At 44.2% G+C, this 24,453-nt stretch overlaps 1 protein-coding gene across 8 annotated transcripts in view; it reads left to right on the top strand.

The window, feature by feature from the left end:
- LCOR (ligand dependent nuclear receptor corepressor) overlaps positions 1-24,453 on the top strand; it is an 88,750-nt gene that overhangs the window by 50,902 nt on the left and 13,395 nt on the right. The window contains exon 7 of one of the 8 annotated variants that reach the window (XM_087764899.1): positions 1,734-11,259. The exons of 6 other annotated variants lie outside the window; for them this stretch is intronic. In XM_087764899.1, the coding sequence (XP_087621025.1) occupies positions 1,734-2,703 (970 nt within the window). In that variant the 3' untranslated portion in view covers positions 2,704-11,259. Of the gene's footprint in view, positions 1-1,733; positions 11,260-20,955; positions 21,054-24,453 lie in introns of those variants that run through there. One more of the 8 variants, XM_087764898.1, reaches the window with a different exon arrangement.

Genomic DNA, 24,453 nt, shown 5'->3' with positions numbered 1-24,453 from the left:
ACTTTTTCACAATTCTTTAGCATAAACCTTCCTCACCAGCTCTCCTCTTTCACTTCTGACCAGGATATTTCCAGCTTTATTTTCCTAGGAAGGCAGCAGAAGCCACTGAGGCTGTGTATTGATTGTTCCCTTGCTTGTGTATCAAGTGAGGGCCAAAGTCCAACACAGAGGGATGACAGGGCCAGCATCTGGCGCTCTCCTGATCGGTTCTGTGGGTCCGGAGAGGATGCGGCATACTGGCACCTGTGGTTACTTGTACAGGTGTGTGGTCAATGAGGGTGACTGCAGTCTGTTTAGCATCAATGACATCACGTGTGACCCTCCGTCCTAGCTAGCTGCCAATATGACCTTTCTGTAGGCGTAGAATCACTGGTGCACATTCTGATGCTGATACACGCTGTAGAAGGGGCAGAGAATGCACATTGCTTGAGAGAGTTCTCTGGAACAGCAAACTTTCATTCATTTCTCTGGATTTTGTTCTGAATCCTTGTTGACTCTTGTTACCCACTTCAACTATGACCTGTTGCATCCTGGAGAGAAGCTAGCAGCATATGTATCGAGCACTGCGTATATTACATGCCAGGTCCTTTCAGTGGATGTCTTTTCTCTAAAGATTTTTTTTTTTTTTAATCCCAGTGTGATGTTAATAAGAATAATGTAGCTTTTCAGCAGTACATATCCTATCCTTAAATAACGCTGACTTAGCTAGAGGGTTTTACACCAGTATAGTGTCCCAGAGCATTAAAATAGAATTGCTTACTAGTCTCTTTGTTAATCTGTATGTGGAACATGGAAAAGTTTGGGGGTGGATTTTGAAACTAGTGTGACTTAGTTACTACAGGGGGCTAAGCAAGCAGAATATTAAAATACCCATGTTTATCTGCAGTAGTAGTACTTTGTGTCATAGAAAGAACATTTGTGACAAAAGGAAAATGGTAAAAATACATACTGCTTTTTCTGCTATTAACCCCTGATCTGGATGACAGTTGGAACTTAGATCTTTTTTTTTTTTTTTTTTTTTTTTTTTTTTCCCCTAGCCATGCTATATATCAAATGAGAATCAGGGACATGTATATATGCAGTTAGTTGTTAAGAGAGGAATTTGGTAAGTCTAGTGTAATGCAGTGCTTTCATATTTGGTGCTTAATAAAAGTCAAGCAAATACCTTTAAGGCCTGCTAAGCATTTTTTTTTTTTTTCATCCTGAGCAGCAATTCTTCAATATGATGTAAGCGAACATCATCCAAGGTTTCCACCTATGTGTAGATACTGCAGGTGGCAGTCATATTTGCATGTTGAATATGTTGCACTTTGGCTTACTCTTTTATTACTGTACTTGTTTAGTGGTAACGTCACACCAGTAACACAGTTGTGTGTAGATCTATGGCGATTGATTACTACTTTGTAATTAAGGTGCTATTTTCAGACGCTTGCGCGAAGTCTTTTCTACTCCGAGAATTTGTGAACCCAACCAGAGACCAGCCAACAGGTTTCATTTTTCTTTGCCCAAAAAGCTTCTCTTTTTTTGCGAACAAGTTTTAAAACTGACTGATGCTGAGACTTAAAAAAAAAAAAAAAATTAAAATTAAAAAAAATAAAATTTTTAGAGAAAAATAAATAACACAAAAAGTGATGTTACCCAAGCAAGGCCTTCTAATAAAGGAGTGGCCCCCTCACCCATCCCTCCCTACCTGTGCAAGTCCTGCTCACATCAGTTTCCTTCCATCCAATTAGGCGACCTGGGAGACCCAGCCAGCACCATCCGGAGGGACTACAGAGTGGTGATGGGGTACCTCCAAGAAGCTTGCAGGATGGAACCAGGGAAGGTTATGGCCACTCCACATCTCTTAAAGTACCGCTGGCTCGATCACTCCAGATTAGTGAAGAACTGCTGAGCAGAAACCAGTTTTCTACGGCTGCCAGCCATGGGCCATCTGGACTACAGAATCATGGACAGCACTTAATATTATCCAGGGAGGCTTCTTGGGCAAAACCACACTACGAATTCAATTTCAGCCGCATGAAATTCAGGGGAAATGGTGCACTCAGCAACATCAGTGACCTTCCTTTTCTTACAGAAAACTCTGCCTTTCAAAAAATGGCACTTCAAACTAAACAGGATGGGAAAAAGGACGTGAGCCATTCGTCTCCTGTGGATTTAAAGATACCACAAGTTCGAGGCATGGACCTTTCATGGGAGTCCCGCACTGGTGACCAGTACAGCTATAGCTCTTTGGTAATGGGTTCACAAACGGAGAGCGCGCTTAGCAAAAAGTTAAGGGCTATCCTTCCAAAACAAAACAGGAGAAGTTTGCTGGATGCTGGACCAGATTCCTGGGGCTCAGATGCTGAGCAGTCTACCTCTGGACAGCCATATCCCACCTCAGATCAAGAGGGAGATCCTGGCTCCAAGCAACCTAGGAAGAAAAGAGGGAGATACAGACAGTACAACAGCGAGATACTGGAGGAAGCAATCTCTGTGGTTATGAGCGGGAAAATGAGTGTTTCCAAAGCTCAGAGTATTTATGGGATCCCCCACAGTACACTGGAGTACAAAGTTAAAGAGAGGCTGGGCACTTTGAAAAACCCTCCAAAGAAAAAAATGAAATTAATGAGGTCGGAGGGGCAGGATGTTTCAGTAAAGATTGAATTAGATCCCCAGGGAGAAGCAGCACAAAGTGCGAATGAATTGAAAGATGAGTAGGGATGTTGTAGAGTGCCAATTACTTTGCAAACTGGGTGAGCACTACTGCATAGTTCAACCACCACTGAGCGCACCTGATTCTCCTATTTACTGCAATGTTCTTTCCTTTGCAGTTTAGCATAGACTTGTGTGGACACAGGTGAAAGGTGTGCTCTGAATGTCACATTGTAAATTTTTCTAGCCTGGTATGGTGCAGTTTCCCTCATTCACCTGCCCACTACCCCCCCCCCCCCCTTTTTTTTTTTTTTTTCTTTTGCATGTTTCTCTGTAATAGAGAGTTGAGTTACCTCACAAAGAATGCAGATCTGTGGAAGTGGACATCTTGCCTGTAGAGCCTGCCTGAACTTCTGGTGTTGGGTTTTTCGTGTCTGCCATTATAGAAATAAGTCCACTTTGTTAAATTGATACTCTCTTAAAACCAGACTTTCTTTGAATGAGAATCAGACTGTCATTCTTCAAAATGTTTCAGAAATCTTTTTTCCCCTCCTTTTCTTTGATCCAGTTGATTGAAAGATCCAAGCTAAATCAAATTATTTAGGAATGGTACCTCTCTTGAACTCAGAGATTTGTTTATTAGGTGGATAATCAATTGGGTCTAATTAGGCTCTCTGCTATTTTCTTTCTAAATTAAACATACTTGCCATTCACTGTCTGCTTAGTGCTCACCCGGAGGGGAGGGGAGGGAAAACTTACATACACTACCTTCAGAATATGTCAGTTAATTCTTCGTAACACTACCTTCGCTGTAATTTTGTTTGATATTTTTGAAGGGTGATATTTAGACTCACCTGCTTGAGGATGTAGCCTTATCTCACGGAAGACAAGCTTCTCACAGTCAGGAGCAGTCAGGGTACACTAAATGATGTATTAGGGTATGCCTCATTATTACAGAACTATGGTTCTTTGTGACCTTTATGCTTTTTACAGACTTGATTCTGAGTTTACTAAACTATGTGGTTCCAACAACTAGTTTAAATGACTCTAATCTGGGGAAGGGGGATTTGTGTAACAAACTACTGTGATATTGCAAAAAAGAAAAAAAAAAAAAAGAAAAAAAAAAAGCCCACAAAACAGTGATCTCAAACGTTACAACCTCAGTAGTCTGCCCAAATATCCACATTAGTGAAGGAGCTTGTTAATGTTCAGGGAAGAAGTAAAACACTGGTAGCCTGATCTAATTCAGGTTCTGCATCATATCTATCTGTAATACTGTCAGGGTCGAACACTCAATGAATGGGTGTTTCCTTTTTAAATATTACAGTTGCCAGTAGCAGGAATTAATCTAAGTCCTGCTTTTTTGTTGTTGTTTTTATTTAATCTATTTTGATAGTGGTTTAGCACATGCTAGAATAAACATTTAAACACCGTAAAAGCACTCCGTAAACCACAAATCCAGTTTTTTTCAATATGATGATATCGTTATCATTATATGGAGATCCAGGATAAGTTTTGTACAGAACTTTTATCTTTGATACTTTCTGCGGGAGCGGTCAGTAACTAGGTTGAGCCTACTGGACTTACCACAATATGACCAAATCAGAATTGCTGGTTCTTCAGGTAGAAACAATTTGGTCTTAATCTGTGCAAACGGTAGATAGAATTACCATTTTTTTTTTCCCATTTGCACAACCAAAAGAAGCATTGGAGTTTTTGTGTGAGAGAGCATTAAGTGATGTCAGTGATTGAAAGTGGTTTCTCAAAGTTCATGGGAGGGTGTCCTAGGCAGCCCTAGGGATGCTGAATGACTTCTGGAACAGTTGATCCTATTAGCCTCTCCCCCTCCCCAGCAACTTCATATTTTCAAAGGTTAGGCACACCATTGCTGTCATTTTAAATATGCACTGCTCATTCTTGAAATGGACTGGGCATTTGGCCCCAAGTATACTTTGTTTTTGTTTACTTAATATATTTTAGTACTCAAAATCCTGGTTCCTCCTAGCTCTATCTTGGCATTTAAAGCAGTTTAAGCTCAGTAGCAGTATATAAACTCTGCAATACGTTCCAGTTTAGCTGGTGATTGCAATAAAGGCGCAGTTAAACGTGTGGTTTCATCTGCTGTTGGAGGTTATGCTAGAAAGTTTGCTGCAAGTTTAAAAAAAAGAAAAAGTAACACAGTTTTACTGTTCAGAGAGGTTTAACCTTTTGCAGTTGTCTTTATTTAAGCAACATGAGTTGAGTTTTATAAAACTTGTCACTGTAGTGTATGTGGAGTGCTCATTTTACTAACCTAAATATTTTGTATGTGTATGTTTAAGTGGGTGACAATCGTGCAGCAGAAGAATGGTGTGCCTACCCTTTAATGCTGCAGTTTTAAAAGAGAATTTGTCTTGTCATTTCAGACTGTAGGCTAAGAATTGTAAATAGATAGTGAGAAGTTGAGTACTCTTTATTTGCTTTGGTTAGAAAGTGGATTTAAAAAAAAAAACAAAAAAAAAAAAGGCAAACAACAAACCAAACGTGTAACTTTCTCAGTTTAAATGTCCTGAGACCTGAAGATTGTAATACTCATGTCTGCAAAGCTTTTAAACACAACACTTGATCTGTGATAACTTAATATTCAGGTAATCTTTCTTTTTCGAGAAGCTTTTGAACAACCATATTTCCTCCAAAGGTCTCTGTTTAAAAAGGAAAAAAAAGAAAAAAGTGTGGACTATTTTTTAAGCACTAATTGCATTACGTTGGTAACTGCAATATAAAATAGCCATTATTGTTTTGTGAAGCATGGTTGAGATTAGTTAGTGGTCCCTTTTTAAAATTTCATGAGCCTCTCAAAAAATAAAAACAAATTTAAAAAAAAGCTGCTGAATATTCAAAAGATATATATTTTACCTTATTGTAGGTTTTGTAAATTTAGTCTGTAATATTCAGGTGCACCTTTTAATGTTAACTTTTTGTTTCAAAGTCCCATCTAATGTATTTTCTCTGAGGTGATTCATCACGTAAGACTAGTATCACTCTAAGTGCTGCAGTGATCACTAATGTTTTGTTTCATTTTTCACTACATATTTTTTACAGGCGCTTTCAGTGTAGCTAACTAGTAGTATTTGGGATCATTTTAAATATATGATTGGAATTAATGTTTGTCCATTAGCATGCTTAATTTTCTGCTGACCAGCAGTTTGCATGGCCAAAATCCCTGGTTGACCATATTTTGGTGTGGGAAGGTGTGGTTCACTGCTGTCTTTGTAACAAAAGCCTTGTTTCTCATGTTATTTCTGGTAAGTGGATGCTTATGTTACTTGGATCACTTGGACAGGAGAGAAGGTTTAAAATCTTTCTCCTGCTGCTCTTTTGAGATCACATTGACGTGTAACATAGACAAACTGCAACCCTGTAAAAATCGAGACGTCGTTAGGAGGAGGCCTTTCGGGTATTTTTCGTCACTAGTTTTCTCTTACTCCCGAGAATGTCCATCCGATGTAGTTATTGGACTTAACAGTATTGTTGTGTACTACGTTGATGTAGCTGAAAAAGCCTGACAGCAAGAAACTGTGAATAATATTTGTGGCAGTCTCTGAAAACTAGTTTTTCAGTCCAAGTATCATGAAGGAGAATCCCTCTCCCCTACCCCATCCTAGAAAAGTAATTTTATATTTTGTGTGTATAAAGTTTTAAGAATCAAGTTTCATATTGTACTGAAGTTTAGGTGTCGCTTGGTAAATCTTTGCTGCAGCATATAATTGAAGATGAGTAAGGCTTAGTGTGGTAGGGGTCCTGGTGTGGAGTTAATTATCGTACAGTTCTGGTGAGAAAGCCCAACATGTATGAAATGTGTCCTTTTTTTTATTTGGACTTGTGAGATGTAAAAGTGCTTTTTTAGAACTCTGACCTATTACAAACTATTACCTCACTTTCAGCCAGCTGGATCCTCATTCCACAGTGTTGTAGGCATTATTGTGGCCGTAATGCTTGAGTACAGCTATAGAGTTGAACGTTTCCAGTTAGATATTGTAGGGACATGTTTCTGGACTCGTTTTTATTTCTGTCAAAAGATATTTTCCAGTCATTCCCTGGCGTTTTTTTTTAAAGGCTCAAGACAGTTTCCTTTAGAATTTCTCATTTTTCCCTGTTGCGCAGGAGAAGTTGCTGCATAAGCAATACAGGTATGCCTTTACTTTCTTCTTGTTGCAGAACTCATAATTTGATGCTTGCATTACCAACCCTATTGCTAGACCTGAAGTCGAACTCTGAATTTTCGTGGCAATCGGAAGACAAATGATTTTTAACAAATGCAGGTGTCCAGGTAGGATAGAGCCCCTGGTAAGGGAACACATTCAGCTTCTGTGTTCTCAGGCAACTCCTATACCACCTTTTTTGTAGAGCTTTCCAGTGCTCAAGGATATTCCTAAACACGGGAGGCAACTGCACATGTGTTTAGACCGGTTGAGAGCAGACGAGGAATAGGCTGTGCTTTGTCTTGTGGCAGGCCGACATTTGCGTCTAAATATTTCTTTCATGAGAACCTGAGAGTACATTGCCTTCCCCTGGAAATTCACAGGAACTGGCAAAGTGATTCAGGGGCTTTAGGGTTGAGTAAGCTTTGTATAGACCAGAACAGCTTTTTAGTTCTGATTGAATTGCTTCTTGTATCGTCTGCAACGATTGTTATACAGGCAAAACTGGAATTATCATGCGTTCCTTCCAGTTTGCTTTGAAGTAATGCTCTTAAGATGTCCTTGAGTCTTAGGAGAAGAACACAGTGTCCAAGGAGTGAAGGGAAGACTGTGCCGTTCCCTTGTTTCTCAAAAACAGTGTGGCTACATCTGTAATGTAAAGAGCTCTTTCTTCAGTGAAGACAGAATTTTAACTCTTCAGTGTAAGAATGCATACACTTGTTGCAGTCCAAACTCTTATGAAGGCAAACTTATTAACCTGTACTGAGAGCTTTGTCACAATATTTTAAATACCTTAAATTCTCTGCCAGATGTTAGAGGTAGAATGGGAAGGGTTGTTTCCCTCATTTTCATGAGGATCAGAAACTTCTAGGTTTTCCCTGCAAATGTTTCAGAAACTAAATGTAATTTCAGTCTAGGTCAATGTTGCTTTTTCTTGGCACCAGTAGATAATGTTGACTAATACTGCTTTAAAAAGCTGTATCTAAAAAAAATGTTGAGCCTAGTTTTGGTATTATAAAGGTTTCCGCTTGATCTCAAGTTACATAAAAAGCTCCGTGATTCGAACCTTCAGAAACCTGAAAATCTGCGCTGCTAGTTACGTGCGGTTCTGTTGGACGTAGCAAATACAGTAACCGCTACGGTTACTCGTTTCCAATTATCCAGTGTATAAACACGATGTACTGTGATGATGGCTAAGCAGAGAGATATTGCAGACTCAAAATGATCTGTAGATGCACTCCACATATACCAGAAAAGACTGCAAGTAGTTAGAGCATTCCAGTGTCCATCTCTCTCCCTCTCTCCTGTTCTTGCTTTGATTGAGGCCAAGTCTCTATACCAGTATTACAGCAGCAGTTTGGGACTTCGTGTCCTTTCGCATTATGCCTATATTCGGGTATTGTCATGAAAACCTTCGTATTAAGAGAGCTTTATTTAATAGTCACAAAAATCTCTTAGCCCGGTTGCAAAATCAATTTTCCTGGGCAACGTACTAGGAGGAAGGATTTTTTTCGGCCTGTCCAGGGCATTTCATTCACCTTCTTAAAAACAAACACCCCCGCTGCCCCTGTGCATGTCTCTACCGTATTGGTAAGTACGGTGTAGAAGGACTCAAGATGATAACTCTACCTGATGGAGCAGGGATTAGGACACGCTTCCATCTGACTGGAGCAGGAAAAGTTAATGTCAGAAAACAATTTCTATAGTCATCACCTAGTACAGTCTAACTTAATGTTTTTTCCTACTTGGAAATAATGAAGACACTACTACAGCTACTAATACAGTTTATCAGCTCCTTGGTGCTACATTTCTCAAATATTTTTGCAGATAATATTTTTTATGCTTGCGTGAAAGCATGTAAACTTCACTGTCACTATAAAAAGCACTTGTCTGACCTATTCTAAAGTACCAGAAAAGGGATAAATAACTGCAGCACTTTTTCTGTTACAATGCCAGAGTCTTAATTAAATCTGGTCTTCAGGTTATGAGATATTTTAAACGTACAATCTAGGATCATTAACGGCTTTTCAGGTCAGATCACAAGTTCTCTTGGGATACTAATCTGTCTTTTAAAGACTAGTACAACAAAATATTCTGAAGTTCAGGCAGGGGATGTATATATACATGCCTGATATTTTTAGCTAATCATTTCAATAGGCCATTTCAGGGCTTGACATTTGGAATCTGGGATGATGGGTAGGGAAAGGGAAGTTTCCCAAACTGAAAAATCATTTTGGACCATTGTTTAACGTTCAGTTTGAAAACTATATCACAAGAAAAATGGGTAGGGATTCTTTCTCCCTTACGCCTTCAGGGAATGAGTAGTATTTAGAATCTCTGGCTGAAATTCAAGCCTTTTTACCATGTAAATTTTTAATATAAACTCATTGACATGCTTTTTACATCTGAGGACTGAAAATGGATCTTAATGTTTAAGTTGTGGAATGGTATATTTCTTAAATGAAGGGGGAACATTTAAAAAAAAAAAATAGATTAGAATACCAGCATTAGTGAGCTTAAGGAATTTTAGTATGTAATAGCAAAGTATAGCAAAGTATTTGATTAAAAAAATTAATCTTGAATTGCTAGTCTGTAACTAGGTGCATTCTAATTTAGCAGGTGAATATTCTTTACTTATTGATATATGATGGGCTTTTTGCAAATAGAAACCTTTATCTGAGTCCCATGTGTTGCTTGTACTGATGGGATGTATGCTTACAGCAGCTTACTGCTGCTTTAAAATGTATAAAATATGTTTTGAGTGTTTGCTCATAACTCTTTCTAACCTCCACTTGTTAAATTGTCAGACATTGGTATTTTATCAGTCCGCAATGTGAGTTTAAACTAATGTTCTTAGGAATCCAACTTGTACACACACTGTTTAAAAACCCTCAGGGACAGTTTACACACTATCCTCACTCAATTCAGGTACTTGTACTCTCCTCTTAAACCTAGCAGTGACTTGTATTTTGTTTTGCTTTTCTTTTGACGTGCTGATAGCACATCCTTGATGAATGTCAACTTAAAACTCAGTTCAGGTATCCAGGTATAACTCAGCCAAACGGATTTTAAAGCTGCATATTTACTCTCCAGCACACAGTGCCTCAGACACTTATAGTGGCATTCTGTATATTCAGTTATTACTACTGAGCAGATCGCGTGGGGGTTCCTGGTATGTATTGTAAGAAATTCCTATGTATATTATATAATATGTATTATATTATATACATATATAGTATATATGTTATCTTAAACTTATATATTTTAAAATGCCACTACTAGCCAGCGCAGCTAAAAATGAAATACATTCCCAACTGCTTCTGCGAACGGCAGAGGCAGCTTCTTAACGTGGCTCTTGCTTCTCTCTCACCATAACTACTTCTAACCTCAAGCACGGGTCCTTGGCTGTCTGACCTCTACACTCTAGTTATGCAATGTCCTTAGAGAATTCTGTGCACTGGCCACTGTGATGGAAACCAATGGGCCGGGAGTGCTTTGAGCTTATTAGTAATTGTTCTGCCAAAGTTGGTGTTTGTATGACAAGCGTGTAAACCTGTCAGATAATCGGCAGAGGTCCAGGTGGGTAACGGTGTTCGTCATCGCTTCCACCTCACGGGTAGGACCAGGCCCTCCTCTCTCGTGCCGAGCACCCGTTCGGGCCGCGTTGGCACTTAACATCTGTAGTGCCGGGCCCCCGCGCTGCGCTCGCGAGGAGGCGAACCTTGAACGTAAAAATCTGCTGCTCTGCTCTCGCAGCGATCTGTTGGCAGTCGCGAGTCAGCAACACCTCTGCTTTATTATTTGACACTTTACATCTAAAAAGTCTTCTCTTTCTATTTATGTAACCCATAGTCTTTGAAGAGTATGGAAAATGGCATTTCTCTCTGACCTCTAGAAGTTCAAGTGTCATGGGAAAAAAAAAACAGGAACCCCCCCCTTTACTCTTATGGACCTCATTTCAATATACTGTTTACAGTTTGACGGAATTGTATAATTTAATATTTCTCTTGTACTGTAGTTTATATTTATTTACAGATTTTTTTTGTACTGTGTGATTTGAATTTTTTGTTCCTTGCTATGATCAATGTTTTATGTAGTAGAGCACTTATGATCACAAATTAAGGTTTTTGGTTTGATTGCACTACATTAATTTTTTTAATGCAGTTCTGATTTTTTGACTGGACTAAATAAGCTGTGTCTTAATGTATGTGATAAGTACTTTTAAATTTTTATTTCATGTGGTCCATTTATTTTTTGCATTGTATGTCAAAGCGCTAATTCTCTTGTTGTGCATGTGTAAGATTTAATGGCTCCATTGTATTATTTGACCATGTCATTTTGGAAACACATTCCCAGCTGTAACGTTGTGTATGGTAGTTTTCACTGGATGCTAGACTTTTCAAAACCACTATTCTTCTAATAAATTTTGTTGTGAAAAACTTTAAGGGGTTCCAATTCTGTTGTTTCTAGTGTGCTTTCTAAATGCCCGCACTAAGCACCTGAGGTTATGAAATGCAAACTCTCGCAAATCCGGAGAAGCAGAGGAAGAAGCGAGAACAGAAGGTCAAACACTATTCCGGCCGAAGGATCGAGCTCTGGAGTCTCTGCCCTCTGTTTCTTGTCCTCCATAGGACTGGCGATAAAGCTGCTTTAGCAGCTGGGTAGGGAATACGTGTGAAAGCTGAAACGCTGTCTCGTAGCAGCCCTGTCTCATCAGCTCCCGTACTCTTAATTTGCTCTTCCCTACTGGCCACCTTAATTTCTTTGATGGTAAATAATTTATCCGGTAAAGAACGAACAGTCTCTCAGGGAAGAAAAAACAAAATGAAACAAAAGCGGTGTAGGCTTGTTCATTGAGCACTTGGTAATGAGTCAGGGTAGGAAGGCTGGTAATAGAAGCCTGGCGGGGAGCCCCGGCCCTTGCCTGGTGCGGTTGGGTTCGGCTGGCGTGCGCGGGGCTGGCCGCAGGGCCGTCTGCCTCTCCGAGCCGCCTGGGCCCCTACCTGAGGAGACGGGGCCAGGCTGAGCGAGGTCGCTTAGCCCCTCGCTTGCACCAGTAGGCACCGGTCTTGCTTTTATTCTCCCTGCGGCCACCAGCTCTCCCTCTGCGGAGGGGGCATGTCCCCAGCTCCCGGGGAGCGCAGGGCAAGCTGCGGCGGCTGTCCTGCTGGCTGTCCTCTCGCGCGGGGCACAAGGCAAACTCGGCAGTGATGCCACGCTTCAGCTGGTCCTTGTTTGAGACCCGCGTTTGCTTTCTCGCGACCGTACTTTGGGTTGAACTACTTTTAACGTTATGCATTATTGATACCGAAATGCTGAATACTAAAAAGTAGGTTACAGTAAGTGGTGTATAATGGAACCCACGTGAGTTTAGGCATTTCTGCTAACCTTTGCGTTCAGTCCTAGGATGATTTTTAGAATGATGCATAGGGATTTCCTAGCTTTAGGAAAATGTATAGTGCTGCACGCTAGCCCAGGTTTCTTTTCTCCTGAGAAATTGCCTTTCTCAGCTTGTGCTATTCAAAAGTAGGTTTTGCATTTGCTAACATGATTTTTCAGTGCCTTTTTTTTTTTTTTTTTTTTTAAGATCCTTAAGTAACTGTTACATTGCAAACTAGCTATTGTATTCCTTGTATACTAATACTGGTATTAAAAACAAAAAGCAAAATGGTAAGGTAGCTGGGTGTTGTCATTGGTTTGGCTTTACTGGGCAAATCTCTTAAATAAAAAACTTGGTTTGATTAGAGACTCCATCTGACACTTATTCGGGAATAGTAAGTCTTTATGTGTAAATAGCTTAAAAGCCTTGTGCTGTAAACTAGCATTTATCATATTTTTTTCTGTATGTCTGAATACATCTGTCAAATCTATGAAAATAGCCTTTGAAAGTGATGAACCATATTCCCATCTGCCATTCTTTGGGCTGTATTACACTCTGCAAGCTTTTCCCAGAACGTTTTTAATCGACACTTTTAGTCCTGCGATTATCAGAAATACCAAGTTTTTCTGGTTTTCCTGGAGGACTTGCTGATGGTCCTGCACTGTTCAGCTGAAGTTGCTCAGACTTAAAGGAACACAGTCTCGAATTTGCCTTTTGAAGCTGTTTTCTGTAATACAAATACGTATCACGATGAGAGTGCACAAGATGTTGCACCCAGACCCAGAAAAAAGCGTCCGTGCTGTGTTGTAGAAGTAGAAAAGAAACATCATTAGCCCTGTTAGGCAGATTAAAAAGTCTCATGCTAATTTGCCTCAGCTCATTTTGACTCAGGTTGGGTTTTGAGCTGCCCCAGTTTGTTACTGGAAGAGGCACCTGCCTCTTGTGAACCTGCAGGAGCATATCTGGTCACCTTCTGAAGTAACAGATCCTTCATGGAGCAGCAGTGGACTGCACCCCCACGTACGCCTGGGTCACTTTCTACAATCCAGATGCTCTAGCAGATGTGAAATAAGAGGCTCTGCGGATTGCTCTTTTGTGGGAATGTGTGCTGTTGTGAAGGGAAGGGCATGAAAGCTTCAGGTCACTACCTGCGAGCGTTGGGATTAATACTAGACCTGAAAGCAGGCGACTCCCTGACCTCAGCGGGAAGGATCTGAAACACTCTTGCGTTGGAAATCAACTTAAGTTTTGTGAGTGAAGCTGATTGATTGAATTAAGGAAACGCCTGAGCATCGCAATTTCATCTTCTTGTGCCACCAAAACTGAGTCCTCGTCTCGTGGCTGCTCAAACAGCAGCCATGCAAAGCTTGCTCCGGCGTCCTCAGTGAGGTGGATCACCAGTGGCTTTCCTGCCTGAGCCTGCTGAGCTCTCTCATCTCCTAGAGGCCTGACAAGAGTGGGTCTGGGGTGAGGCGGAGGATTTAAATCCAAATTCAGGAAGATACTTCAGCAAATGACTAGTTTCTTAATCTGCAAACTCTGCTCTGGCAGATGTCCAGCCCTGGGTACTTGCTGAACTGCGGTTTTAACTGGAAGTGGGTAGCAGGTTCTTGGACCTGTTTAGGAATGTGATTCATGTACAGAGTAATAGAGGTACAGACCAAAAGCAATTTCAAAAGCAGAGCTTGAAGTGTTAGGGGCAAATCCAGGAATATGGAGTTTGATGCAATGAAGATGGCAAAGTGATTAAAATAAAAGTTGATCTTTTTAATATAGTTATTCTCAAGACACTTTAATAGGTGTTACAATGCTGGAAGGATCCCATATTAACACCATTTGTGGGAGTACTGTTTTCCCTGATCTGGTTCCTTTGATTCAGCCTCTGTGACTTAAAATCCAAGACGTTCTCAATTGTCAAGAAGGAAATTCGGAAGAAATCTGAATGACTTCGCACTTGTGAATTATGAATTAATTAAGTTCCTTCTTGCCCGCCTCCCCAAAAACCCCAGACAACACAACCTTTAAAAGCTCTCTTTTAGTATCATGAAAAGGGAGCACAAAATAATTGCATCTTATTTTTACAGGTCACTTTTAAAGTATCAGAATTTACAGGTCGTGTTTGAAAGAAAACTTCTGAAGTCTTCTCTTGCCTCCTCCTCCTCTGCAGCTCTGTCATGCAGCTCTGCAGGAGGTCTGCTGAGTATACACTTGACTAAAAGGCAGATTTTCGTATGAGATGGCTACAGCTCAAATCTCCAGGAATTGTTTAAAAGCTCAGATAAAATTAGGAGCACCTAAGGTATATTTCAGAGCGTAGAAATATAAGCAATGCTGTCTAAAAACTGCAAAGGTTGCCTGTATGAAAATACAGCTGCATCTCCCCAAGGGATGGACCAGGGTCTCGGGCTGTAACCTACCGAGCGCCCGCAGTAACGCAGTGCAGGACAGGGCAGAGACTTCGGCTGCAGCCTGTGCGAGCCGGCTGTGGCTCCAGCAACACGCTTCTCCCAGCCCCTGCGGAGGCTCCTGCCTTATCTCCCTTGCTGCTGTTACCTGGGCCAGCTCGATCAAAGCTTGCATGCCTGCCTTTGCTGGACTCCTGCCTCCAGGTGCAGAGCAGCCAGCCTTGTGCCGACAGGAGGAGTGGTTTGTCTGCACGGGGCTGTCAGCAAACTGTCCATAAAAATGACAGTGCTAAATAGGCAAGTTTTGTTACACCTGCTAAGATTTTTTTTTTTTTGCTGACGTGCACCAAGATCCCATCATCACGTGTCCCACATCCCTCCTGCCCAGCTAATAAAGTGTATGGCTTGCTTAACTCGTTTTGGAATGACATTCCTAACTTTGAAAGGGGCTTTTATGGTTTCCTTTCTTAAAGCCGGCCTTTTGACTGGGCTTTTCTTCTCACTGAGCTTTAGAGGAAGGCTCTGACACTAATTATTGAAAGTTACCCTGGCTCTGCAGGGGAAAAACTGATACTAGGAGAAGCTGAACAGCTTCCCCACACTTGTGAAGTGGTTTTCATACATATGACTGATACCTGTGCTGGGACCCTTGCTGTAATCTAAGCCTGAGGTGTTTGCTTGGAGAATCCAGTAGTTTCCACCATGTTCCCCTTTTAGGTGAAGACGGTGGTATATTTTTGGGGTTGAGTTTTTTTTTCCCAGATGTTATGCAGTGGTCATATCTTCCTGAGATTCCTTTCAGGTCTTTAAACCAAGTAGCTGTGTTTGAGGGGCTACCAGTGGTTTAAAACAAGCTATTTGCCTTTGAAAGGAGACTGTAAAAAGACACTGTAGGATTCTGGTTTTGCGTAAGAAGCTTTCATAACAAATGTACTCTGCTTGTAGGGAAATACGAGTTTTCTTCTGATTTCTAGCCATCAAACAGACCAAGATGTGAAAGCTAAACCAGCTTGCTTGGTACCTGAAGTGTGTTTGCCAATAACAAAGTTCTCGTCGGACCATGGTGACAGCTACCTAACCTCACTGCTCACTAGAGCTCTGCCTAGCTGTAATTCAGGGAGCTTTGCTGCTGATTGATGCATAAAAAAAGTAGATTTTTTGCTCCTGTGTTGGCTTTTGTCTAATACACAGACACAAGTGTGTACGGTAAGGGTGACTGCTCGACTGCTCTTTAACTCTAGCCTTCTTGTCTATACCTGTCCTTATGCTGGTGCCTTTACTTTTGTTTAAGTGTAGACTGGATTGCTGATTGATAACAGCAAAAAGACCATAACCCTGGATTTAAAAGAAATACACCTTGCAGCTCCTTTAATGATCTTATTATTAAATTAGGAATGATAATTAGTAACAAAGCTTAAAATCAATGTAACCTAGCACAAAGTGACAAAGGTAATGGCTAAGTGCTGGCAAAGAGCAGGTTGATGAGGTTTGGGTTTTGTCTGTTTCGTCTGTTCTTTTATAGCTCCCGAGTGAAAAAAAAAGGCCTTTCCTCATGAGATTAATGAGTAGCGAGGCCTCAGCAGGACAACAGGGAATCTGGCACCCAGCCTTTTGTAGGTCAAAAATCCCCATGGTGTACGTGGTTTGGGCTCTGGTGTCGCCGTCTGAATGCGCGAGTCACTGCGAGGAGGATTTTTTCAGAGGTGGTTTTGCTGCGATTTCTGGGGATGGACCCATACTGTATTTCTCTGGTCATATATATAAAGCACAGTAAAAATGCCAACATCCCGTTAGTGCCGTGGTCTCGTTACCACCACGTGGTTAAGTGTGAGTTCATTTCTCTGAGCTTTCAGGGTTTGCATAGTGCACTTAGCTGTTAATACGATAAAAAACGTCTGCGGTAGAGGAGGTCCGTGAGTGCTTGATGGGCAGCGTGTGCTAATGGGTCATCATCGCTTTAGTTTCCTCTGCGAAGGTTAGGGACTCATTTTCCTGCTGGTGGGAGCAGTGGGACCAGGGCGGTGCAGAAGTCGGAGGGAGGCAATCTGTGAAGGCATCTCAGGGGGGATCTGCCTGGCTGTGGTGCTCGCTCCTTCCTTGCTCCGCGTGAGGAGCGATGAGTCACTTTGGCTTTTTCCAAAGGATCTGTTCCTTTGCAGGCTTAAGCTGTTGCTGATAAATTTTTTCCTTTCATTTTTCTCTTTATGGCAAACCAGCAATTGATGTGTTTTGTCCCCAGTATAAAGAAACAAACAATACCTATCATTATGCTGTGGGAAGTAAAATTGCACGCAGATAAAGTACATTTTAACTGCGGCATCCGATTATAAAGGGTAAACTGCCAAAACTGAGGAGGCTTTAAATGTGGTAAATAACCCTAAAGAAAACTTGGGTGTATTGGTGGTGATGGCATGTTACATGCTAAGCAAGGTGTAGTTCCCTGCCTCAGTTTGCCACATAGCTAGACAAATACTTGATGCATGGGGGAGATGGGACCTTTTTTAGCAGACGTTAGCCGTGGTCAGATGAGGTTTGTATTTGTTAGTCTTCCTTTAGCATTGAGATGTGTGACAATATAAACAAAGGAGAAAAATAATTGTGGGCCAGGATACCAAGGTGAATTTTTGAGAGGAGAAAAGACTCTCGTAAGAGGGGGAGGGAGGACAATAGTCTGTAATGACAAGGGTTAAAAAAAAAAGAGATGATGTGAGGGATGTGCAGAAATGGAAGGATGAGAGGTTTGAGCTGAAAGGGAGGGGTGTGCATTAGCGCAGAGGAAACCTCTCCCTGCTGGCATGCATAGAGACATTTCCTGCCTTATGTTTTGGTTTCTTAATAGTTATCTGACTATAAAATTAACCTACATCATTTAATGGTAGCTGAATGGCAGTTAAATTAACCCACTTTCAAAATAGAGTTTACCTAGCCCGTCAGCTCTGAGACAGCCTCGTCCCCAGGCATCCGGGGCTGCAATCCGCTTCTCTGCCTTAACCTATTTCCCAAGCAGCCAGCCAAAGCGGTGCATCAGAAGCAGGGTTTGCTGCTCAGCCTGGCAGCTGACAAAGAATACGGACACGTATTAAACCGCTAATTCATATTTCACTAGGCATTTTTGTGCAAGGAGGTATAGCATCGGCACGTGGGGATCGCTGCCGTTAGGAGTTGTGATACTGTTTCTATTAACAGTGTGGCCTTGATTATCTGAGGCCCAATTATCTGAATCTCCAGGTTATCTGAAATGGGGTCATATCCCCCAACGTCTGTTAATTACACCCAAGATACCCTCTGCTCTCCGAATGTCTTCCACCGGCCCCTCCCAAGCTTTGGCAACCGGGTTGTGCTAAGTGTGTTTAGCTCTAGCGAGCGCTCTACCTAGTTGCTGCATTTGGTTTTTCATATCCATGTTGGGAAAAAAAAAATATCCTGGATGTTTGCAGACTTTAAAATCCTTGAAGACTTCTAGAAGTAGACAGTGACTGTGCGTGGCAGCGTGCCTGTTGGAGCTGGGACCAGCAATGTCTGCAGAGAGGGCATCCAATGTGTTTGGGTTTTCTTCCACCCCGCCGGTGCAGCTCTGCAGTATAGGTGCAGCGTAGGAGGGGAAGGTGGGATTTACCGCAGCGCAGCATATCCTGCTCGCAAGCCTTAACTTACTGCAGATGAGTGCACCTTCGGTGGGGAGTTCGCCTGTTGTTGAACCTCTGCGGTTGCAGTGGCTCCAGCTGACCTGTGTGTACATGCCCGAGGGCTGGGTAGCGGCTGGGTAGGGAGAGCTTTGTCCCCCATTTACTGCAGGACAGACAGACGGGGAGCCGACAGTGATGGGCTCGGGAGCGGGGAAAGGGCCATACACCTGCCTCACCTCGGGTCCGGAGCCCGTGTGTGTTCCCAACGCATACCCGGGACTGCTAAAGATACTCAGGGCATCCCTCCCTACTCCATAGGACTGGTCCCTGTACTTCGTTCTCCCTTGCCTTAACTGGGTGCCGCTTTTTTTAAAACATGTGCAAAGCTGTGAAAATCATTGTAAGAACTTTTTTTTTTTTTCCCTGTATGCTTTTGTTATCTGTCTTCTGGTGCTATCTGATTTTCCATCTATTCCGATCTTCTGGTGCTATCTATTCTTTTGGAACACCTAGCTCAGGGAAGATGCTGAGTACTGCCTCAGAGAGAAACACTCATGGTAATTTATTTTTTTTTCCTTAAAGGGAAGATCCCAGATGTCCTTGATAATTAGAAAAATTAGCAAGGACAATTCTGGAAAGGCTTTGAAAGCTAGTACGTAGAATAATGTTTCCAACATGATAAATTTCCCTTGGTTTTAAGGCAATAGCTCAGTGGTAAGATTTTTAATTAGTCATTAAATATTGTATTAGAAGTATCACAAGTGATGATAAACTACTATAGAATACGGCTGGGTTAGTTACTTGGGGAAGGTGGGAGTGGAGGAAGCTATGACAGGAATATAAAAAAGATAAACTTATTTGAGGTTGCTATTGTTGGTTTTTTTTAAAGTAAAACCAGCTTTGGTTTGTTTGATTTTTATTTGGCTACAGGTGGGGAGAAGGTGATTTTTACTGTTTAACTACTTTAAAAATAAATAAACAAATAAAAGACACTACTCTGAAGGGTTAAAAGTCTGAATCGGTAATGGGTGTCTGTTGTTTATCCCGTCAGTTGGCTTGTTGTACAACCTGGGTACCTTGACAAATACGTGCAGCTAACAAAAACCCCAACCAAACAAAACCCATCTATAACTTGTTTCTTCCTGGTTTTCAGTTGAAATGAAGCTCGATCCATCCCCACGCGCGTCACCAAGGATGGCATAAATTCAGGGACCTTGAGAACCCGGCAGCAATATTTCCATAGTTATTTTGGCTGTGCTTTGCACAACTTCAGCTTTTAATTTAGAGAAGAAAAATGCTTTTTCTCCTTCCTAGCTGTTGTGTGGAGCCTCAGCTCTTTCTGTGCTGCTTTTCTGTCTTTTTTCAGTGCAGCAAGACAGAATTACTGTAGCACCCACAGAGGTGTGAAGGGACTCATTCATCTGTGTGGGGAGTGTTGGGTGCCAGGCATATTTCTGAGGATTGAAATTCAGGCATTTAAACTGGTACATCCAGTGTCAGCCTTTAATTGGGGCTTTGAGAGATGAGCTCCAGAAAATCGTGCTGCAGTGGCTTACATGGCTGTTTTGCCCTTCCCCTGTGAGGGATCGCCACATCCCAGAGCGGTGCCAGCAGAAGAAAACGTGTCCCCCCGCCTCCAGCTCCCAAAGCACCAGGTCTTTGCTGCAGCAATGAGTGAAGATGGGTTTGAGCATGATACCGTGTGTCAAATGGGGCGGGGAAGATGCAACGTGGGTTGCCTTTTGCTGCCCTGGGATAGCAATTTCTGGCAGAGAACTGGCAGTAGCCATGGCTCTGGGTCCACTGCGGTGACATTGGCGTGGGCTGCTGCTGAAAGACGCGGTGCCACCTCCTGCCTCAGTCCCGTGCCTTTCCCCGCCGGTGTTTGCTTTTGCACAGCCACTCCAGCAAGCTGCACCGGGGCTGTCAGAGAACTCATTTCCCCCATCCACTGCGCAAGACCCTTGTGTGGCTCTGCACACAGCCCCTCCGGCACTGGGGAAAGCGAGCCCACCTTTGGCAACCCACAGCCACAGCTGCTTTCAAGCACACATTTAGCACGCAGGATTCACAGCGCCCCTGGGGCTGGGGTCAGCTCACCTGACTGCCAGCGGTGAGCAAGCTCCTCTTAAGAGGCGGCTCCACCTTTGCGATCCCTCAAAATGGCATTTCCACTTGCCCTGAAAAATAAATGAAGTGGCTGAAGCCACCAGGGCTGGAGCTGCCGCCCGAGGGCAGCGAGACACGCTGCCTCCGACCTTGTGTCAAAGTGGGCATGGTCAGTGCTTTGAATTCGGCTGATGGAGAGCATCGCTCGCACGTTAGGCTTTCTTCTTAGTCATCCATGTTTCTCAAATCTCCGCTTTTACCCAGGTTTCCAAGGCACCCTTTGGCTTGGTGGGGTACTCCAGTGGTACCAGTAGTTTTGGGTGGTGCGAGGCAGCCCTCCGCCGACTGGCACAGAGTCAGCTGTGTGGCAGCAGGAGAGGGAGGGGAGAGGTCATCCCCGTAAAAATTCTAAATTGGATTTTATAAGTTTATAGCTATGTTTTGTTTCTTTTACAGAACTATAATCCTGGTGCTTAGAGTGGTCTGAAAGGAACAGAAACACTTAGCCTTGAACTTTTGTTCTGCTGCTGCTTCTTGTGCCTCTGAGGTACAAAACATACCTGTAAACTTATAACCAATCAAACCAATGTTCAAGGGCTAAAAAAAGAAACCCAAAAAGGGCACAGGCTGCATGTTCAATAGTGAGAAACTTGGGGTGGGCAAACCAGAAGATTGCAGTTGGCAATCAGCAGGTTTTCGGAGACTGCCATCCCAGGTAGGTTGGTATGAACCAGCTGATTTCTTTCTCCCTTCTCTTTCTTCTCCCCTTTGCTCCCCCCTAAAATACACTCTTGAATCACAGGCAGGCTGGGCTGCCCGTAAAGCTCTGTTTCTCACTTTCACAAGCAGAATGAGCGCAGTGTCACCCCGGTGCGCACAGAAAAGGGGAGATGTGGCAACCCCACCAGCGGGTCAGGGACACGGCAGGAGCTGGCTCTGCAAGGTGGGCAAAGCTCCTCGGGCTGCACAGGATGAAATCCAGATAACTTGTCCTCTCCTCCCCATACTGTAAATCCTATACCTGTGCAGTCTATAGGTGTTACGGACAGACAAACCCCTGCCTTCCCCCAGCCCCATCACCCCCAACCGCGTGGCCTTTGTTGAAAGCCCCGGGTCCCCCCCCAGCAAGAGCTGGGGGAGGGTTGACTTCAAACTCCGCTAAACAGTAGAGGCACAATGCAAACAAATGTATTGCAGCACGCAGCTATGCAAATAGCTTTAGAGCACAGCACGTTTTCCCCAGCGTTAATTGCTGCACCGCCAGGGTTGCGTAGCAACAGCTCCGTTTGTGTCTCTGACAGCCCCTGCCCCTTGATGCCTCTGACACCTTCTGCGGCAGGCTGGGAAGGAGGAGAGAACAGGGCTGCCCTGGGAAAGCTAGGAGGGCCAGGAGGTAGCGAGGGGCTCAGGTGATAAGATTTGCTTGGGACGCCGGGGTGTCTTCTGCTGGCATGGGGCGACACGTACAGCGGGTCTGGAAGCGGGGCGCTGGAGCCCCCAGCAACCGCAGCCTTGTGTAGGCAGTTTTCAAGGCTGGCGGCCAGAAAGGGCAGACCTGCCATCTCCCAGGCTCTGCGGGAAAGCTCACTGGCAGGCAGGTTGTCTCTCCCATCGCAGTGAATCCTTCTGGGTACCCCCTGCGGGGTTGTGACTGCGCTTGCAGCTTGGCTGTAGGGATAGAGGGTCCCCAGTAAGTCGCCTCTCCTGGCCACAGAGCTGCAGTAGGCTTGTGGCTTCCCCAGCCTTTGAGAGAGATGACACATTCCTCATGCACACCCAGAGCTAAGAGAGCCTCGGACCAAGCCCCGTGGGAAGGGGTGAGCACAGGCGCTGAGGAGAAGGCTGCACAGGGTACGGGCAGCCCTGGGCTCCCTTGCTTGTCTGCTGAGCCCAGCAGCTTCTGCCGGGCTGACCTGTGCCTCCCGAAAGGCAGGCTCTTCAGAGACAGGGGTGTCTGCCTCCCGAGAACTGTTTTTCCTCCTGTTTAAAACCATGTTCCCAATTCCCATCCTCTGCATTTGCCAGTCGGTCTTCAGTTCCCGCTGCACCTTTGCCAGCAGGGCTGAGGAACCTGTTAGTAGCCAGCACCTTCCCCAGGGAAGGCACTTCAGCTCTGCAATCAGCTCACCTCTCCTCTCCTCTCTGATAAGCCACGGAAATAAATAGTTTCTCTGCAACAGTTCACACAGTCCGTAAGCAACCCTGCCTGAAGCCGTGGGGCACTTGAAATAAACTCTTCTGTTACACTTGAGCATGAAACAAGCTCTTCTCCGAAACTGCCTTAAGTAGGGAGGATGTGGGCAATCTTGGCCTCCATCAGCCACCGGGCGAGAGAATGGCCATGGGCATGTTTTATTTAGTAGTAATAGCCAAAACAGACAGGAATGGTGGGAAATGCTGGGTAGGTACCAAGGTGCACAGATTAGCAGGTTCCAGGGAGTACAGAGCTGTGCCTGGGAGATCTGGGGATGGAGAGGCACAGGCTGCGGCTCAGCACCTCGGGGGGACGGGGAGAGGAGGGGCCGAGGTGGGATCCAGCCGTGCTCAGAGCCTGGCTGCAGGTGGCGGGGAGAGCTCTGCCTCAAGCGTATCCTTTGAAACTGAGAAAAAGGGGATACCGCCTGCAGCACCCAAACAGGAGTGGGCTGGGGAAGAGCAGATGAGCTCAAGGCGAGAAGTTGCAGCCTATCTTTGAGCCAAAGGGATGTGAAAGCAGAGGACCCTGCATGCAACGCACCCGCAGAAGCAGGTGAACTGTGTCGCTGAGCGTGAGATGGGTCTTCTAAGGACAAAGGGCACTGAGGCTGAATGGATTTAATTCCTTTATGAAGCAGGAAAAAAGATTTATCTCTGTTTTTTTTAAATTTACAGCTTGACAAGCTGTGCGTATCTCAGATTGACTCCTTGGAGTACAGTGGGGCAGATAAGGTGAAAATGAGCACCATGGCCTCAGTCACACTTCAGAGAAAGAAACTAGGTGAAGGCAAGGCAGAAATGCCACTGGGAACCTTTAAGACTAGGCAGCCCCGGTCTCCTCCGCCATACGAGCAGGACATCGGTCTTTTCCAGCCCCGCAAGCCCGTGCAAAGCAGGCATGACCTGCGACCGGCTGCGTTCGGCATCGCTGCTGCAAGGCGAGGAAGGACCGTGCCCGGCCACTTTGGTCCCTTCTCCCAAACTAGGGACTCCGTACACAGACCCACAATCTCCTCCCTCGCCAGGCATCGCCCAGCCAGTATCTCGCCTTTTCTTCCTCGCCGCCCACCCAAGCAACCACTTCACCTATGCTATGGGCTCTTCCTTTGCAGCCATTTGCATGTAGCACCCGAAGGTGCCCCGGCAAGGAGGGATTTGGCTGTTTTGCCACCTTAACCTCTTCCAGAGGCTGCCCGGGGAGCGTGGCGGCGGGGTGGGCCGGGGCAGGGCCACACCTCTGCTGCCGCCGTTATAAATTCAGGCTCGCTGGGGGAAGATGGCTGCCGCTCTTAGGAGCTGGGCTTGCGAGCAGGTAAGAGGAAAGCAACCGCCCTCTTTGCAAAGGTGGAAAAAAAGTTGTGCTGAGCTCTGCCTCTTCGCAAAGCCCCCTGCTCCAAACCCTCCTCTTGCAGGGGGGGTGAAAGGGTTTTTATCCCCTTTGTTATTCAGCAGGGCAAGGGGAGGAGCTGGGCTGTGTAAGAGATCCTGGCTGACATAACCCTTCCCATGCAGGGCTCTGGAGAGGGGCCAGGTTGTACCTGAGCATTTTTATTTAAATTAATCCCAGGCATTGCAAATTGAAAGTCATCGAATCACCAGGTAGAACAAGTCGAAACGGTTGCTGGTGGGCGTTTTTCTCGCCCAGGTGTAGTAAAGCAGTCTCAAGGTACGTTGTTTATCGCTAACCCCGGGAGTACGTTCTGGAGGTGCTGGAGCACATTCGGCGAGCTGAGCTCACTTAGCCTTTCCGGGCGGTTTTGGGAAAACCTTGCCCGAGAAGCCTTTAAGGAAACTGAGTGGCTGTGATTGAGAGGCAAAGCCTTGTTATGCTTAAAAATTTGGGCAAACTGGAAAGCAAAGGGCTGGCTAGCAGATGCGCAGGGCAGGCTTGGCTGCAGCTGAGTTTTTCTGGGTGAAGA

This window comes from Nipponia nippon, unplaced genomic scaffold (assembly GCF_047370975.1).
Source record: "Nipponia nippon isolate SJK-2023a ecotype South Korea unplaced genomic scaffold, ASM4737097v1 scaffold_3, whole genome shotgun sequence".
NCBI lineage: Eukaryota > Metazoa > Chordata > Aves > Pelecaniformes > Threskiornithidae > Nipponia > Nipponia nippon.
This window is presented reverse-complemented; position numbering and strand designations above follow the sequence as displayed.